The sequence below is a fragment of the Syngnathus floridae genome, chromosome 18 (assembly GCF_059516105.1).
Source record: "Syngnathus floridae isolate MCC-2025c chromosome 18, RoL_Sflo_1.0, whole genome shotgun sequence".
NCBI lineage: Eukaryota > Metazoa > Chordata > Actinopteri > Syngnathiformes > Syngnathidae > Syngnathus > Syngnathus floridae.
This window is the reverse complement of record NC_142430.1, coordinates 7,123,422-7,142,241: the sequence shown is the minus strand read 5'-3', so window position 1 is coordinate 7,142,241 and position 18,820 is coordinate 7,123,422. Positions and strand designations below refer to the sequence as shown.

Sequence of the window (18,820 nt, the reverse complement as noted above, 5' to 3'; positions counted from 1 at the left end):
AAACGGTGTGCTTCAAGTGATTGGGTAAAAAAAAAAAAAAAGCTGTAATTTAACCAATGGATGTTTATCTTCTAAATAGAATTTTTGAAACACTTTTTTTTGCATTTTTAAACAATTTTGTAAACTTTTATTAAAGTCAAGCTGACTTTCAGAAACATTCTCGTTTACAAACTATTTTTCGATGGATGGAATGAAAGAGGACATGAAGTTAGTTGGGGTGAGAGAAGAGGATTCACAGGATAGGGTGAGATGGAAACTGTGGCCGAAAGGAAAATAATAATAATAATATAGATAAACTACAAAAATAATTTAAAGAACCAAATATGTAAGCACTGACTGTTATTCTATCTGTAGGGTCAGAGATTTTCTAAGACAAGTTTATATTTTACAAATTTGTTGTAGAATTAGAATTTATTAAGGTGAATTTCTAATAAAGTGAACTTGATTGATCTGTATCGATGGAGTACATGATTCTTTGTGTTGTAGTTAAATGTAGTTATTTTATTGCGAAAAGACGAATAAAGACAATTTCACATGCAGTGCAATATTTAACCTGAGGATGGCGCCAAAGCAACGTTTTTTGCCCAAAAGTCATTATATCGTGATGCGCCAAAATCGGATGAAAACAGTCAAATGCTGTCAAGGAAAGAGGAACGCAGTCAACTTTGTTTGCTTTTCTGCCGTTTCCTCCTCGTCATGTCCCAGTTCGACCATTACTGCTTTAAATCTAATACAATAATATGGCAAATTTGCTTCATGTGAACCAAAAGAAAAAAAAAAAGTACATGTTGCTTGAGGAGATACTCGTGATTCACTGTAGTGTTAAAAAACAAATCAAAACATTGTCCTAACTTGTGAGGAATTGAAAGCTCAGATGTATGCCCAGGGCTCCGGGTGTCACATAACATCGCATGCCAGGAGAACACAGTCGACCTTTGGCCTTGGGCTATCTGGCCTGGATTAGTACAGGGGGCGGCGCTTATCTGGAACATGACCCTGTTGATGATGAAAGCCGCTCAGCTGTCACTCATCTTTTTTTGGGTTGTTTATTTTATTTTTGGCCCCTGGCACAGTTGTACGAGGCCTCCCGTTGTTTGCTCAGATCAAGTGTGAACTTGAGAGCCAGCCATGAACACTTTTTTTTTCTTTTTTTACTTAAGGGGACATATGGACTAACAGTGGATCGATCAAAAATGTCATTCATTCTGGAAAATATTCTTAAATATATTAATGTTTGTGTAATTAGTCGATATGAGCTAGTTTATGAGCAGATTTGACACATCCAACATGGCGTTTACACTGACGTAGGGGCATAACGGGTCAACCTTCTCAATGTGGAGCCTTCCGTTCGAGCCAAACCAACCAATCACAGACTAGAGCGAGGCAGATGGGCGGAACCTTAGAGGCCGAACTCTGACCGCGGCGCGGGGGCGATTAGAGATGACGTCAGGCCGCTAAACAGCGCCGTGTTGTCAGCTGTGCTGGGGAAAAAACGACAGAAAAGAAACAGTCTTGTGTTCTTGGCTGTTTCGTTAACGTTTTTAAACACTTCGCTCTGGTCACCGAAAAGATGCGAGCGGTCGTTCCGTAAACCAGAGCCTCGCCGAAACCGACGCCGGGATAACGGAACCTGCTCAGGTTGGTATCGGAGCCATTTTTGTCTGCTTTGTGAAAAGCTAAGGAGCCGTGTAGCCATTTTAGCTAGCTGCCGACAAGTTAAGCTCTATTGTTTACTTTTTGGGTTGATATGATACTTGAGTATCCTTTTGTCAACCATCTTAAACGCTGCCTTCTTCTCGGCTAATTACTAGTTTGGGTTTAGGGACACGCCCACCACAGTTGTCATAATAGTCCTAACTACAAAGGTTGGTGTATAAATAACCCACTCGGACACTATTTGTTTCGTATATTTTTGGCATTTTGAGTCATATGTTGTAGTTGAGTGGTCAGCATGACCGCCTTGAAGTTCTGATGTTCCCAGCTATTGGTGTTTTGTACATTTGACTGAAGAGTAGTTTCAACTTCTGCACTTTTCCTTGTAGGTGGCAGCAGGTGACGCCACCATGAACGTGGGTACGGCACACAGCGAGGTGAACCCCAACACGCGGGTGATGAACAGCCGCGGCATGTGGCTGTCGTACATCCTGGGCATCGGCCTGTTGCACGTCATCCTGCTCAGCATCCCTTTCGCCAGCGTGCCCGTGGTGTGGACCCTCACCAATCTGATTCACAACCTGGTAGGCCTACCTTGTCTTTCTTCAACACCAAACATTTCATATGCGTTCCCAGGCAGTCGTTTCAATGATGTCATTGTGTTTTTGTGAAAAACTCCAGTGCATGTACCTACTCCTGCACACCGTCAAAGGGACGCCCTTTGAGACCCCCGACCAGGGCAAGGCCCGCCTGCTCACGCACTGGGAGCAGATGGATTACGGCGTGCAGTTCACCGCCTCGCGCAAGTTCCTCACCATCACCCCCATCGTCCTGTAAGGGAAAAAAATATAATCTTTACATTTTCTTTACGTCACCACTCATGTTTTCATACAGCACAGCAATGTGGAGTTCTATTTTTCTGATTAAAATACACATGATGATAATCCTGGTGCCCAGCCCAAACAGTGCTGGCTGCAACACGTTTTTTTTTTATGACTTCCTACTCACACATGCGCCAGTAGATGTGTCTCAAATTTTAGGGACAAAATGACCATTTACATCTGTCTGTCTTATACTGCCCCCAGGTGGCCAAGGGCGGGCAGCAGCGCAATGGCCAGTCTGTTGATGCAAACTGTGATTTTTCATTCCCTTCCATTACATCATCACTCCATGTTTTTGTAACTTTAAATATTATCGTGTTATATCTGACAATGACACCTCGGAATCCCGTACGCCCGGTCATTTGATAATCGATTGGTCTTTGCTGTTGTGTTTGGCGCAGGTACATCCTCACCAGCTTTTACACCAAATACGACCGCGTGCACTTTGTGGTCAACACGGTGTCGCTGCTCACCGTGCTCATTCCCAAGCTGCCGCAACTGCACGGCGTCCGCCTCTTCGGGATCAATAAGTACTGATCGGGTTGGGGCCCCAGAAGAGACGCCTCCACAGAGGACAACGCGTGGCTATGTTTTTTGACTTTAAGACTGAAAAGCGTTCAGATGGGATTAGATGCTAGTTAGCGTTTCTCCGATGAGCCGGGAGAAGTTTAGGGGGGGGGTCCGCAACGCCCGGCAGCGCCAGTAGGGACACGTCTCAGCATGATCAGTGTTTGGGTCCGCAGCCACGGCCGCTTTTGTAGCATTTCATGTTGATACTTCATATTTATTATTCTTGTTCTTGTTTATTCCGGCGTATCCGCTGTCGCCATTAAAAGGGCTGAAATGGTTTGATTTTAAGGGAAGTTGTTAACTAGTTGTCTTGTGATCTTGTATATATAAACAAATATATATATCTACAGTATTTTTCAAACTCACTCTTGTCGAGTGTCGTATTTGTGCTCATGAGGGTGACGGATGACTCGTGGTAAGAGGTGGAGCACACCCGCGACTGGTCGCCAGCCAATCACAGGTACAATTTTAAGTAATTCCAATGTTTGAATTTGCAGAAGCTTCTTGATTTGTTTTAATCCGTGAATTCTAATTTAGGGATTAAATGAGGATCACATCCTGGACTGGTCCCCATTCAGATTTGTCCTCGTGCACTGTTTTCAGGTAATCCTTCTCATGACAATTGCTTCCTGTTGTGCTAATGTGCGGCCTGTATGATAACAGCAAAAAAATATGAGACTTTGAGGATGAAGGAAAATGGGTGGAGAATTTTCCCAGGATGTCATACAAACTACGTGTGGGGGGGCAAATTGCCCACCAGAGAGCAGCAAATATTAATATGCGGCCATCTTTACTACCAGGCAGACGTCAAGGTCTAATCTTTTCAGTCATTGAGTTTCTTATTATGTTGGTTTTTTTTTTTTCCCTCTCGCATTCCACAAAGAAAAGCGCACTAATGTGCAAACATCCCCTTCGTTACGCTTTTACATAATTCATAGTAAATTGTAAAGCCTCCTTTCCATGTTTTTGTAACCATGGCAACCAAGCAGCGATGTGACTGAATATAAATATTGTCTGTGCGTGCACGCTTGTAGTCGACACTGAAGATTAAAAAAACAAAACAGGGATCTTCATTTGAGGCCAAGTAATGATGCGTAAAATCATTTCAAATTAAGATGACATTATTTTAATGGTAAAAACCGAAAGAAATCAAGGCACCTTCAAATCAGACCTCGTAAATGTCAAAAAGCTTTTCAATCTGACTTGGCGCCGCTTCCATCTATCCAAAGGCAACGCATCCATCTCGGAAGAAAAAAAAATCCTGCTGACATTTTTGGCTCGAGGGCACCCGCCGACAAAAAAACAAGACCTTTTCAACAGCTCGGTGCATTCCACAGTGCAGAAAGAACTTCCAGGAAGGTTTTCTTCATTTTCAAGATGAAACGTTGTCGAGGATTAAACTCGCGTTAAGCCGTCGCTGTTGCCGGGCGGAATACAACAAATGATCGATAGGCAACGAATCAATTGTTCCTTTTTTTTTTTTTTTTTTAACCTTCAAGGCGCGGGCGAATCCATCAGCGCAAACTAAATACTGTGGAGACTTCCCGATGTGCAGTATGTGCACGTATAATCCTCTCCCTGGCCTCCTCTTAATGGATCATGTCGTCGTTTGAATTATTCATCGACGATGACATGTCAATGATGTAAGCCAACGTGTACGGCTCATAAATAATCAGTGTGCCAAGGATTCCCAGGACACCAAACGGTCCGTTGACCTGAAATCTCCCCCGAAGGCTCGCCGGGAGTTCCGCTAAATTTAGCTCCTCCCTGATTTTGATGCCTCAATGGAGATGAATCCACTCCCCTCGTACTTCCTTGACACCAATTACGGGATAGGCCTCTGGCTCACCTGACCTTTGACGAAGGTCACACGTCCTTAAAAGTGGACTTTTTTGCCAGGGCTCCGTTCCATCCACAAGCTGACGCTCCCGGTCTCTCCCAAATGGATCGATGTGACAAGATGGAGCGTCAGCGGCCCGGCGGGCCTCGCCTCAGCACTTTGCCCGAGGGCGAGGAGTCACTCCGATGAGCTCCTTATCGATCAGTGCGAGAGGAAGCTATTTGGTCCGCCGAAAAAGAATAGATGCAGGAAAACAGCAAGTTGCCAACTCCAGCACCTCGGACGCAACGCAAAGTCACGCTCCGAGAGAACCGTGTTGAGGAACATGTTTCTAAAAATAGGCGGCAGATTTTGCATGGAGGCTCAAGAAGAGGCAGGAGACTCTTTGATGGGGTTTGCATTTTTTAACACCGCCGCAGCATGCAGAATGCATGCCAAAGCTTTTAGCATGCTGCTGTTTAAATTTGCTTTTATGTCACCGAGGCAGCAGGCTGCATACATAAAGTATGCGGGCATAAGTATTGGGACACCGCTCGGAATCAAAAGTCAACCAAAAGAGGTCGAGTCAATAAGGCAGGAAAAGAAAAAAAAAATAGAAAGGCAGAGGAATGTAAACTGAGGGTGATTAACACTGACAGCAACATATTTGGGACTTTTTTCTTTTTTTTTTTTCTTTTTCATTGATGTTGTGCCCAGCTATCAAAACAGTCACATTTAATTTAGACTTCCGGCGGTTGGTATTCTCGACACGAAATGGTCATCAAACGCGATCATTCGCGCGTCTCCCGGCAATTCACAGGGCCTCCGTTGTCCATCTCAAATCTTCTAATCTGTCGGCCTTCAACGGAAATGTCAGCTTTTGTGTTTTCTTGCGCTTGGAGAGGATATTGGCTCAAGTTACTTCCGACTGACTTGGAGACTTTGATAAAGCTTACGGCGGGCATCCTGCCTTATATCTATTCCAGCAACCGGACAACCTTTATCACTCTTTACCTTTAAATGAATGTTAAGGAAACATTAAAGTTGATATTTTTTCCTCCGCCTCCAGATAGCCTCTGTAGGAAAAAAAAAAAATCTATAGTGCAGACTTGGCTCATAAAAGCTAGTTTCAAAATTCCCTGGAGTAATTTAACTACAAAGCTAAAGCTATGAGAGAATGTCCACACGCAAAAGGCCTTTGGGAACTCCAGCGGGCATCGTTGCGGCTTTTCATTTGGCTCGGCTACAGAAAGAAAAATAACTCCAGAACCAGAAGGCGTTTTTATGCAAAACCATCCCTGGGTGTTGTGTTTAAAAAATGGCCATCTGCTGAGTAAAAGCCTTGCTCTCTTTTTTTTTTTTTTTTTTTTTACACACATTTAATCCTGAAGCTTGGACAGGCGTTTTTACAAGTGCCAAATTAGTCCCTATAAATTAAAAACGTGTTCACATAGCTTTACTTTCGACAATTTAGGGCAACATGTCAAAAAAAAAAAAGCCAACCTGTGACTTAAATGGTCATTAAATTATCATAGCGGTAATTTGTTGAATCATTTCACATTTAAATATAAATGATTCATCAGAAAAAGGTTCAACAAAGTTTCTCACAAGTCATTTGATTTCTCTCATAATTTCTAGTTAATTTTTTTTGGAAGATATGGATGTTTGATGTTCATCTGTTTTCCCCAGGGGGAGCTGGAGAAGTTATTGTGAAACCAGGACAGATCGCCAGTCTCGTCATATTTGGAACGTTGTCGCTCACATTCACACAACTGTCTCAACTCAGGTGAGAAAATATGAAAAAAAATATAAATTTTACTGAAGTAGTTTACTATGAGTACAAAATTAATTTGTCATTTTCCCCCTGCTTTCAACATTCTAAAAAAAAAACAGGCTTGATTGAAATTTTCTTTTAATTAAGCAAAGGCAATTAAAAAAAAGACAAATTAAACATCTGATTTTATTTTAAGGCCTTTGCCTAGCTGTACTTTTAATTATTCATGAAGAAACTTTATTCAATTGATTATCATGTGTGCTTAATTAAAGTTGTTGCCAGAAGAGAAAAGAAATAGACAAAAATAATCCAACCCTCCGGAATAAAGCGAGTGAGTGCCAGCACGGCTTGCCTTTCCAGCCAATCACATCAGATTTGCGCACCGACGAAGGCTCGTTACAACACGCCGCACGCTCGGAAAGTGAATTCCCTTTGAAGGGCCTTTCATGTACTTCTCCTCGGCGATGAAAGTTGACGAAAGCCGCAGTCATACACGAGCGAAGTGTCTCGCTCAAACTTGTTAGTCCGTCCGAGCCTTTCAGTCGAACTAGGATCGCCGAGGTGCTTTGAAAATTCACACAAACGTTTCAACTTGCCCGCGCAAAAAAAGTCGTCGACTTTAAACGGCCTTTGCCGTTAGCCGCTAGCAGGCTAATGATACACACAGTGTTAGTCCCACCTGCCAATGAATAATAAATGAGCCCAGCAGTGGCGGCCTGGCTCAATGAAGGCACACTTAACCCTTGGTGTCGTGTAAACCGGCGGAGGATGAGATCAATCCTTGTCGAGTTAATGGAGGTCATGTAAACATCGTTACTGATGGACCCTCACTCACTGACTCGTTTGCTTCCTTCGCAGGATGACATGACGAGATAAGACGTTAGTGCATTCAGGTACAATCTCACAACCACATTCTCGGCGGGACATAGCAGCTAGCCAATACGAGCGCATCGGAAAATTGTAAACATAGTGAGACGTTTTGTCTTTGATTAATTAAAGAATGTCATTTTGAAGAGTATAATTGTGCAAAAATAATGCAAGGGACTCTTGATAATGGCCACCCTTGTTTTGCATAGGGGGGCCAGAGCCCCGTCTGCTGTCACTGCTTGCTACGGCCCTGTCGAGCATGGCTATCGTGTAAACACGTCTCTTGTGAAGCTGTGAACGTATTCATTTATTCATCCAAGTGAAGCTTGTAAGTTTTTGCCAAAGATTCGCACGGCAGCGCTTTGCCGTCTGATGCGGTCTCACTTCTGATTTCTCTCTCTTGACGTTTGCGTGCGGGACTCGTCCAACATTCATATCGGTGTACGCTTACTCCTAATATTGGAATAAGCGCTGGGATTAGCCAAGTGTCATTAAAGCAATCGCGAAGCCGCCTCGTTGTCTGGTCGCCGTCGTGCAAAGCCATGCATCACTGTAGTCATTAGCCGCCGGCTGTAATTGATGAATAACAAGCGTCTCGACCGGCCTTAATGAGCATGCGGATTTTAATTAAGTGCAAATCCAGCGCCCGCCCGCCCACGTTGCATTTGTCTCAATAACATCTCGGACTCACAAGTATCGTGCGTGGAGTCAACTCAATTCAAGCAGCAGTTTGGAAGTGAGCAAAGAAAATTGCTGCTTGTCCGCGTCGTCCATAGCCAAAAAGAGAATTTGAGGAGAATATTTTCAGGGATTATTCGCTCAAGTCTTCATCATTTGGAACAACAATGGCTTGTGACAGCTCGCTAATCTAGACGGCTTGTTTGGGTCCGATTTATTTATTTATTTATTGAAACCCCCATCTTTTTCGGAGCTTTATCGTGTTTACCCACGCCGATGCTAAACGGGCATAGCGCCTGCCAAAGTCCCATAATTCATCGAGCCGTCTGCGCGCTTGTTGACACGCCAAGAAATAATTTCCTGATATTTTTCTTTCTCTCCCGAGCAGAAGATTGCGGCCCAGCTTTGCGTTTCTGTGGCAACGTGTTTGTGTTGGACACAAAGACCGGTTTTTATTTTGTCTTTTTTTCTTTCTTTCTTAATGCATGCATATTTGCACATCTACCTGTCGTCGCCATCCCTCGTTCATGGAAAGAAGAAACTCGTGATCACATTTTTCTCTATTTTTCCATTCTTTACTAATCATCACTAAAACTCGTGTCCGAATATGATCGAGCTTTTCCATATGCTAATGAGGAGCAGCTACCACCTGCTCTCAACATGCGGCCAGGTAGAAAACTCCAACTTTCCTGCATGAATACATGGCGCGCTCAACTTTTAAGAGTCGCCGACGGAAATGAAATGAAATATTCATGTCGGGGCAACATGTGACTTCCAGTCACCCGCCTCTTTGGACCTCCGACCCCTCGCGCCCCTCTAATTCGTCCGCAAAAGTACTTTGACTGCGCTCGTGAATAATGAACGAGCGAGGGGGTCACGCGGGTTGCCGCAAAGCCACTCGGCTTCTTCCCGACGTTTGCTTCGACCAAGTTGCAGAGGCGAGCATTTTTTTTTTCCAATATAATGCCCGCTTGAGCGTATAAGTCACAATGGAAACATGGTCTTTGTCATTGGCGAAGAACCTCGTTGCAATTTTTCAACCGGCCCTTTCTTGGCAGGGAACCTCGTCACCATGGTTACGTGTTTTTGGCGTGAGTGGGGGGGCGGCGTGACGAGCCAGAACGTTTTTGCGTGTCTGAGCACAACGACTCAAGGCAGGCGTTGTTTCTTCCTGCTGAGCTGACCTTCTCCCCGCTGTGTACGGATCCCGTCGATGCGGCGGAGGTCCTGTCGCAAAAGTGTCGCCTTCGCTCAAGACAAACAGGGCGGCTTTTACACATTTATCCCAACGAGGGCCAAATTGCTCGGATCGTTGCCGAACGCGAAGTGTTGATAATGATGCGTGGCGCTCGCCGCCATTAACCAGAGACTTCAGACTTTGCGTATCCATCAGCGGAGATTTGCAGGCCTCATCATCCCCCCCGCCGCCTTTTCCAAAGCAGGGCAAATCAGTACGCAGGGCCACCGAGCAGCGCCTGTAATAAGATTGGAGACGTCGAAGTGCCTCTCCTTTTGACGAGGGGAAATGGATCTGATGGAAATGAGCCCCTAAATGCAAATGTCCTGCTGCGATGATGAGCCCGGGCACAATAAGACGCCAGCGTGACAGAGACATGAGCCCTTCGCAATCAGTCTCATCTTTCTCAAAGTCATCACCCGGGTCTTTATTCGCTCCAAGTCCGAATCGCTGGGATTTCTGCAAAGGGCAAAATTGTTGGGAAAAAAATTCGCCGTGATTCTAATTCACTTTTTTCTCCTGTTACCTAGGGCTTCTGCAGCTTTGCTGAAACTATGACGTAATATCCACCTCTGGAAAAGATGCCCAGATATTGTTTGCCAACAACTGGGCACGGAAATTGCAATGACAAGCAACGCAACGTAATTTTAGGAGAAATTGGAAATGAAATCCAAAGTTTTCTGCTTAAAAGGTACGTCAAAAAATGTGTCATTTATTGTGCATTCCCCCAAAACTTCTTGTTCTTAGAAACATTGCATTATCAATCAACCAAAGCTAACGTTGGTTTGAAATGCTAAGGCTATCTTAAAAATTGCAAGCACTGCTATTTTGTTGAACCAGATTGTTTTGTCATCACACTAATCGGGTCTGAAAGTGAATATCGTACTTTGTTCAATGATGTCATGTCGTATAAGAGCCATTAAAAATTCTTCCACGAGATGACAAAAGATCAAATTCACCTTCTGACGTTTATACAACAGAATAATAGCTTTGGTGAAACGAAACTTTTTGTACTGCATATTATTAGTTTTGTCCCTGTGCTTTCGACATGTCAGCTTCGACTTAATCACGGCCAGATTGGGAAGCGGCGAGATCCATTATGCAGAACCCCGGCCTCTCCGATATCAGCCATTTGTCAGATTAGCTCTGCCTCGTTTGGGACAAAAAGCCCGGGTCGCGCTGCAAACAAACTCCGAGCTAATTGGAAGCATTATCTGCGGCTGCTGCGTTCATATTCACATTTTGGGTCGTGCGGCGAGAGACGACGTACGGCAGCTGCGGTCAGATTTATTTTTTGTTGTTTTTAGTGAAACGGCACGGGGGCCATGAGTGGTCAACCTTGCTACATTTCAGGAAAGAAAACTATTGACAAAATGAAAAAAACAAAACATCACTAAATACTTTTGAAAGCAGCTAACTGTTAGCATGCACCGTCGGGGTTGTGCAAGCCTTTTAGCGATTGATAAAGGAAAACATATGTCGGGACATTTAGATGGGAAAGAGAAATTCAAGATGGCCGGTCTATAAAATGCGGAAGTGTGCGAATGGAAGCGCCGTCCACACATCCATTATTCAACGCGTGTGTGAAACGTGTTCTGTACAAAGTGCCGTAAAATGGAACATTAGAGACGCGCCCCGCTTAACCTGCTTTGTATGCCGCGTTTCATTGTGCTCCGCCATGAACCCAGACCGCTTTTAAATTATACACACATTCCACAAACTATCTATTTTTAAAACCCATCATGGAGGGGGGGAAAAAAATCATCACTGAAGAGAGCATCGAGCGAACATCTGTGATTTGAACGAGTGCAAAACATCTTAACCTGCCACATGACTCAAATGAAACTTTTCGGAGGATTCACTCATTATTTTTATTTTCGCTCCTATTTCTCCGTAGGCTAGCAAAATTTACATAGCACGGTTATTATCCATCTGGCCGTCCCGGCGACTCATCAGACTGTCCTCCAGGCCAGATGTCCAGTCTCCCTCCGTTCACTCCCAAAAGCTGCAAAACCCGTTTAGTCCCCGTTAAAGTTTTCTTTTTCCGGACACTGCGTCCGATCGGGAAGCGAGAGCGAATGAGGTGGCCAATTAGCAGCGGGCTCCCCGCCGCGCATCTGCCGGGTTATCGACGCACGCGCCGGGGTCACGCTGAGTGCGGGCCGGAGGCTGACGGCCGCTTACGTAAGCGCGGATCGTTGATGCTCGCACCTTATCTCACGGCGCACCGACGTCGGCGGCGCAGTAGTTCGGAATCACTCATCCACTTTTGAGTTGGGTCCATAAATATTTATGGCCTACCAGAAATAGTGTCACTCGGTAGGGGGAGGAGCGGAACATTTCTGCATCGACTAAAATTGCAATTAACTTTATAGTGGAGGTTTTTGGTTTTAAATTATTCTCAGGCCTTCCTGTTATAGTTTGCATGCATTGTCATTGTGCTTTTGTGGGTTTTCCACCCACATTCCAAAGCATCCATCAGAGTTTAATTTAAGACAGCCTAAGCTAAGATGAAATAAACAGCCTGGAGGGCATTTTTTATATATATATTTTTATCCATAATTCGATCGAGTCGTTACAATTTGTTCTGGGGTATTGCTTGGCTTTTTTTCTTTGGACGTTTGTGAAGTTTGTACTGTACTTTTTCTACTTGGGACGTGAAGATCCTGTAGAGGGCGCTAGATGGTTTTAGCCGGTACACGCACATGCAGGAGGGCGGAGCCAGCCAGCGCGTACACGAACCCCTCTGTGTCTTCGTGTGCCCCTCACTGGCGTCGCAGGCAAGCCAGCGAGCAAAGCGGGCGACACGCCGGAAAAGCAGCAAAGTCCAGTGGCCCGCGCAGGAGCTCGTGTTTTTGTTTTTTTTCCCCTCCCCTCCCCTCCCCAAGCCGCGTGTACGCGAGGACGCGGACCGGACACCACCGAGCCAGGGGAGGGCGGGCGCGCGCACGCAGCCTAACCTACACTTGGACGTGGCCGCGCCGAGTCGTGCAGTGCAGTAGCCCCGCGAGCACCCGCGACGACTTGGCCCCCAACTCATTGCCCGCCGGAGGGAGCGGAGGTGCGGCGCCCCCCGCGTCCCCCCCGGCCTGCGTCCATGCACCGCGCGGGTAAGTGGCGGCGTGCGCGTGGGTGTGCGTGAACGTGCGGCTTTGACAGATGAGCGGATCTTATCCCTCCTCCTCCCCCTTCCTCCCTCGCCCCCTAATGACGCGCGTGTGCACATTATAGACGCTTTTTGCGCACGCGCGCAGAGATCGATGCGGATCACTTTGGCGTAATGAAGCGCCGATGTCCCTCGTTCGGCGTGATGAAATGCAACACTCGCATTTGGTTTCCGCACGGGGGGGCCTGCTCCCAATCGACTCGCGTGTCACCGCGCACTCGAGCTATCTTTGTCCGCCACGCAGCCTCCATTAGCGCCTCATCATCTGGCCACATGTTGGCCGCCTCAGCATTCCTCCGCTGAAGCAGCCATCAGGGTGGTCAGCTTCACTCCAGAGCCACACGGAGCACATCAGGGAAAAAAAAACAGTGTGGGGCCTGCACGGCGCATGCGCCAACACCGCACACCCCTTTTCGGAGCTCATCTGCATGCTCTTGAAGCGGAGAAGAAATGTTTGCATGTTGCCAGCATACAAGCGCGAGGATAAATGTTTCAGCATGTGCTGCAAATGTTCATCCGCGACGAGCCAATCGTGAGCCACAAGTTAAGCGGTCTTGCATAGAGTTACGTATAAGCCCAGCGTAAATCCTTCAAACTTGTTCCTTTCTCATGTGTACGTTGAGGAACCCCGAGTGACCCCGGCCCGCGTCCTCTTTCCTCCTGTCCGGGCCTCCTTCAGGGGCCCCGCCTGACCTTCATCTTACTTTCCCAACAGCCAGCACCCCATCAGGGCCTCTCACTTTCCTCTATGTGCCTTTCTTCCTGGCTTCCCCCCCCCCTTCTTCTTTCACCACCCCTCGCCTTCCATCCCCCCCAGGTCCCCCTTGCCGGTCCAGCACCGCTCCAACGTTCCGAAACACGGAGCGCTCTCTTATATAACCTTGACTTTCCGCTTTGGTCGGCCGCGTAATGATGTCAAAGGTGTCTCGCCGAAGCTACGCGGCATGCTGGGAAAGTGGGACGCCGCCTCCCGACTCCCTTCCACCTGCCAGACTCGGCGGATTACCGTACGGCCCGAGCTCAGTCTCGGCATACGTGAGATCTCGTGTCCGTTGAATTATGCAAGATGGGTTTTTAGATTTACTTGTCGGCATGCCCACGTCCGAGCGGGCTTGTTTACAGCCAGCGTGACCTGACTTGACTGCTGCTGGTCCCAGAGGAGGTGGGCAAGCCTTTTCCCACATTGTGTGTTTTCCTCCGCCTAATTAGATTATAGCACCCATATGCTTGCTGGATTTCGGGCGGCTTTATGGGATCCATTCAGTGCGGGAGAATGAGGCCAACAATGAAATGTCATCTGATCGTCACGGGCGGGCGTGCCTGCCGCATCCGGGTTAATAGATCGGCCGGGCTTGTCATCTTTGACATCAAGTCAATTTTTCGGGGTATCTGTACTTGATCATATAAAGATATTTTAAAAAATGTTTGCGACCAGCGTGGTTAAGATCTTCTGGTCTCAAAGTGAGGGAGGGAAGTAAGTGATTTTTCTTTCACTTCCTATCCTTACCTTTCTTCTCTGCGAGTTTCTTCACAATGTTAGCAAACGTTTGTTTTGATAGCGTAACAGTCCAGCTAACTCCTAAAAAAAACAGCTGACGTAAGTTTTTTCCTTCTCAGTCCAAGCACTACTTAATTTAATAAGAGGGAAACTATTTTGGGGGGGAATTTTTTTAGGGGGGCCGCATTGTATATTTTGTACTTCAGCACATTTGTGTACTTGAATCCCGACTTGCATGACGTTTTGCATGTGAGCGAGCCAAAGCACCCAGAGAGTATCGGCCTCTAAGTATCGGCCCTTTCATCCTCGCGAGCATATTTCATTTGCGTGCGCCTTGTCGGGAGCCGCAGCCCGATCTCGTTGATCGACCGATGTCATCGTTTGCCGCATCCTCCCGACGAGCTTTGCGACCGCACTTTTTTGACAATTCAACCTCGGCGGCTGTTTTTACTTAGCGACATGAAATAGTCTCGCACGTCTCGCACGAGTCCAACCACCAAAGAGTCTCAACAAGGAAGTCTTCCAATTTCCTTTGAAGCAGCAATTATAGGCTTCTTCTTTTATTCTCAGCAGTCCTTTTTTTTTTTTAATTGCCTCCTAAATTTATTTCAAGCCTAATTTGACCCAACGTATTCGATTGTGGTGGAGAAACGAGGTCAAGTTGCAGCTCGGAGTTGCTGTGGTTGCATTCGGGGGTGCCGACGGCTGATAAGCACGGCCTCACGCGGTGGGAGACAAGAGCTTATCAGTCCGAGAGTCCTGCTGGCCCCGGGCGATGCTCATTTGTTGTTTTAATCGTGGCGTTGACACGCAGATGTTTGCCGCCGCTCCTCAGCCGACACGCGAGCGGCGGCGGGGCCGGGGCGGGTGAAGCTCTCGAAGAGATGCTTACCAAGAGGAGAGGCGCTCCGGCCGGTTCCCAGGATCGTAAATTTGTCATATGTCATAAACACTTGGCGTCGTGGCCAAGCAAAGAATTCTCTTCATGTGGGCGGAGATTCAAGTGGGAATAACAATTTGAGGCTCTGCGTAGCCCCCCGCCGCCACCGCAAAGCCCGCTCGCCCATTACAAAGCCTAATATAATGACACTTGAATTAATAGTTGTCATAAATGACCTTTTTTATGGCCCTCCTTTAGCCACTCCCCCCTCGCAGAGCTCCTTTCCCCCTGCTTTTAGTCCATATTTAAAATTCAGACACTCAGGCGTGAAGGAGGCCACTTTCAACGTTCAATTATCTTCTAACCACCACGATTGAGATCCTCCACTATGAAATTGTCTGAAATGTGATTTTCTGATATTACCAAAAAAAAAAAAACGACCCTTAATCGTTCAATCGGCTGTTGAGAGCACTGCTCTCCGATTTGTCGATTGGTCCAACCAGCAGGCTGGACAGTTACAGTTTCCCTTTTGTTAAATTACGTTAACAGATGCAGTCACGATAAAAATCCGAATCTTGCGTCCAGGGGATCCCATGACAAGCCGTAACCTGAATTTTTGATTTTCGATTTCCTTAAACCTGCTGTTGCTTTGTCGACTGGAGATTTACTCAACAGTCGAGGAAAAAAAAAATAAAAAATGCGACGCTAACTTTCACTGGTGAAGCGACTCACAAAGTCGCTTCTTTGAACGCTCGTCTCCTTTTACGGCTAAAATAATTTGTTGCCGCCGCAATTACGCGACGCCATCGAGCTAGATAAGCGAGGTAATAACGCAGATTGCTTTTTCATTCCAGTCATCCGTTAATAAGAAAAGCCAAAGCGCTTTTGCGGCGTCACGCTCCATTGTCGGCTGAAAAGGGGAATTTGTTTAACTGGAGGCGTGAAACAAGCAAATAATCCAAATAAAGACGACACGCCTTGCTGCCCACCCAAGAGACGGGAAAAAAAAACAATAATAATAATCAAATCCCGATTTTGGTGTACAGAGCCGCCCGCCGCCTTGCAATCATTCGTTTGCTAATCAAGCCTTCCAGACCCTGAAATTGCACTTTGCACGTAAACATGGAGGATTTTGACAATAATTAACACTCCAGATCGTGAGCTTGCCGCCATTTTTTTAATCATCACCAGGTACCGCGGTCGACGTAACACCGCTCGTGCCGAGAGATTTGCCGATCTGGTAGCTGCGTGTTTGTTGTCGTAACGCCATCAAGGTGCTGTGCAAACTGAACGCTTAATTAAACGTGCCTTTGCTGTACTGTGGACCTTGTGTGTGTATGTGTGTGTGTGTGTGTGTGTAGCATGACTCATGTTTCCTCTCCACACACACTGTGAAACTTGATATCACTGTCAAGCTGCACACTTTAGTCCCCCAACTTGCTTTTCCTTTGCATTATCCGCCACGATTTTCCCCGAATACATTCTAGCTGCTTTAATTTCAAAGGTGTTCTTCAACAAAATGCAAATCTGAAGACGAGGAAAGCGGGAGAATGACTCAGAAGATCAGCAACTTAATTTGCTCTCAGTTTCTTATGAAGCCACTCAATTTCCCCGATTAAATAGAAATAGAATTAGAGGAACTCCTGCTGCTATTCACGGAGGCCTTTCGCGCATGCTAAATTTAGCTAGCTTTTCGTAAGCGTCCCGTTTTCACGCTTGCTAATATTGAGCCGCTAGCCCAGGGGTGTCAAACTCATTTTTTTGGCGAGCCGCATTGTCGTCATAGCTTCATTATGACTGTCAACCCAAATAAATTATATACAGTAAAAGCTACAAAACAAACTGACAAATAACTATACGAGTAAAAACCGGTCAAATATTAAAAAAAAAGATATTATTAAAAGACAAGTTGCAATTCTAGTAATGACACAAATTTGATGCACAATTTGTCTTTGCGGGCCGCATAAAATGTGGCGGGCCGTATCTGGGCCCCCGGGCCTTGAGTTTGACACCCGTCTAGCCGTCTGTTGTGATGTAATGTATGGCGGTGGACGCCGCGTTGGTGTTTTCTTTTATGCTCGGCGCTCATTTGAAGTGGTGACTTGATGTGTACGTTTATGCTAGCACATTGTGTGCCTCCTCCCTCGTACGTACTGTACATTTATAAATATACGCAAGCTTGTGTGGTTTGTGTCTGCTGTAGGCGTGCACATTCTTTATCCGGCACAGGGAGTCGAGTTGACCAGAGTCCCCGTCCATCCCCCCCCTCCACCCTATTCCCCTTTAACCTCGCCTGCTGCCATCCTGTGCGCCACGCATTAGCGCTTAGCTGCTCGGAATAACTTTGCCTTCCCTCATCTTATGTTTGACACATGCGTCCCTCGCCTGGCTTTCATGATATAGTTTGAGTTTAGCAGGATTTGTTTTTTTTGGGGGGGGGGATATTTTCTCCATTCACAACATTGCTGCAAACATACAGGCGCTAGTTTACAAACGCTAAAGCAGTTTATAAAATAATCAGTCGCTATGTTTGGCAACTTTTCCCCGACCCGAAAAAAGAGAGTATCAATTTTAATTCCTGCAAAGAGTTATTTTCATAGTTTGTCTGTGAAAAAGGAATGCATTGTAGGTTTGTTACTCATAGCAGTTTGTTGCTAGCATTTTTTTCACCCCATGGTTTCAGATCAAACTTTTTTTTTTTTACACAGCAGATGTTTCACATGGGATTCATTTAAGCAAATAAACAAAAAAGATGGGGGGAAAGACACTAAAACGTTCTACTTGTGTTTCTGTCCCTCAAATAAAATAGTTGAGGTGAATTATGTTAAACGTCGCCGTGCTGGAGAATGAAGTCACTCAGTGGCAGAATATGTTTCAAATGTAAGTTGGCGGAGGAAAACCAAGTCGGTCATGACCCAAAAATACCGACGATGTTAATAGAACTGCAGAAACTGAGAGCGCGGGTGGCGGCTCGGGTTTTTCATTGAAAAATAAACCGTTTTATTTTTTCGCTTGGCCTAGTCAGCAGAAAGTGGGTCAGCCACGGGAGAGGTGGCCGTCGCGTCCGTGCGGGCCAGCGCAAAAAAAAAAAAAAAGCAAGCGAGAGTTGTTATGCTTGGCGAGGAAAAGGAAAAGCCTCGGCATGGACACGGCCCAGCTGATCAATCTCCACGCTGGCTCGCTTACGAGCGAGCGAGTCCGCGAGCGTGGCTCTTTAACTATGCAAACAAGCAGATTGCTGGAGACGGCAACTTCCACCCGCCGGATTATTGCTGGAGATTTTCTTTCCATGTTTGCAAGCGGGGCTGAAAAGCAAATCCCGCCGCTTTGAACCCGTAAAAACGCGTCGGGCTTCTGCACAGCTAATGAGCGATTCTTCGGGAAGGATTGAAACCAAACGCAGATGTGTCACATGCCGAACGGCTGATTCAAGTGCGGACAAGATGAGCGCCTCGAGGCCTTGTGTATAAAATAGAAATCGACACGCACTGTCGCGCCCGCCGTCAACGTTTGTAGCAGCCCGGATCATGGATCTCTCGCTCGTCCAGGTGGTGTGTTGCCGTTTAACTCGGCTGCCAAGTTCCGTCAACGCAAAGCGGCAAGTGCTCGCAACTTGAAACCGTTGAAGTCAAGTACTCTAGCCGCAAATATTTTTTTATTTTGGTCGATTTCAGAATTCGCTCAAAGGCCGCTTTGTCGAGCGCTTTCACAGTCAGTAGCTGTCACACGAAATCAAATAAAAAAAAAAAGCAAGAGATCCTTTCGGGATGGTGCAAAGCGTCTCGCAGGTTTTTTGC

At 46.2% G+C, this 18,820-nt stretch overlaps 2 protein-coding genes across 6 annotated transcripts in view; both read left to right on the top strand.

Moving 5' to 3' along the window:
* The first annotated feature begins 1,422 nt into the window (after positions 1-1,422).
* LOC148382696 (ORM1-like protein 3) lies at positions 1,423-3,469 on the top strand. Its single transcript, XM_088359218.1, has 4 exons — positions 1,423-1,638; positions 2,043-2,237; positions 2,335-2,486; positions 2,936-3,469. Exons 2-4 carry the CDS (start codon positions 2,064-2,066, stop codon positions 3,069-3,071), a joined length of 462 nt encoding a protein of 153 aa, XP_088215344.1. The 5' UTR covers positions 1,423-1,638; positions 2,043-2,063; the 3' UTR covers positions 3,072-3,469.
* Positions 3,470-3,481: 12 nt separating this feature from the next.
* LOC148382695 (thyroid hormone receptor alpha-B) overlaps positions 3,482-18,820 on the top strand; it is a 41,824-nt gene continuing 26,485 nt past the window's right edge. For 2 of the 5 annotated variants that reach the window (XM_088359215.1, XM_088359210.1), the window contains exon 1: positions 12,214-12,589. The gene's annotated coding sequence lies outside the window, so the exon portion shown is untranslated. Of the gene's footprint in view, positions 3,565-3,641; positions 3,708-6,612; positions 6,710-7,757; positions 7,893-8,328; positions 10,171-12,213; positions 12,590-18,820 lie in introns of those variants that run through there. The other 3 variants (XM_088359211.1, XM_088359212.1, XM_088359213.1) reach the window with 3 other exon arrangements.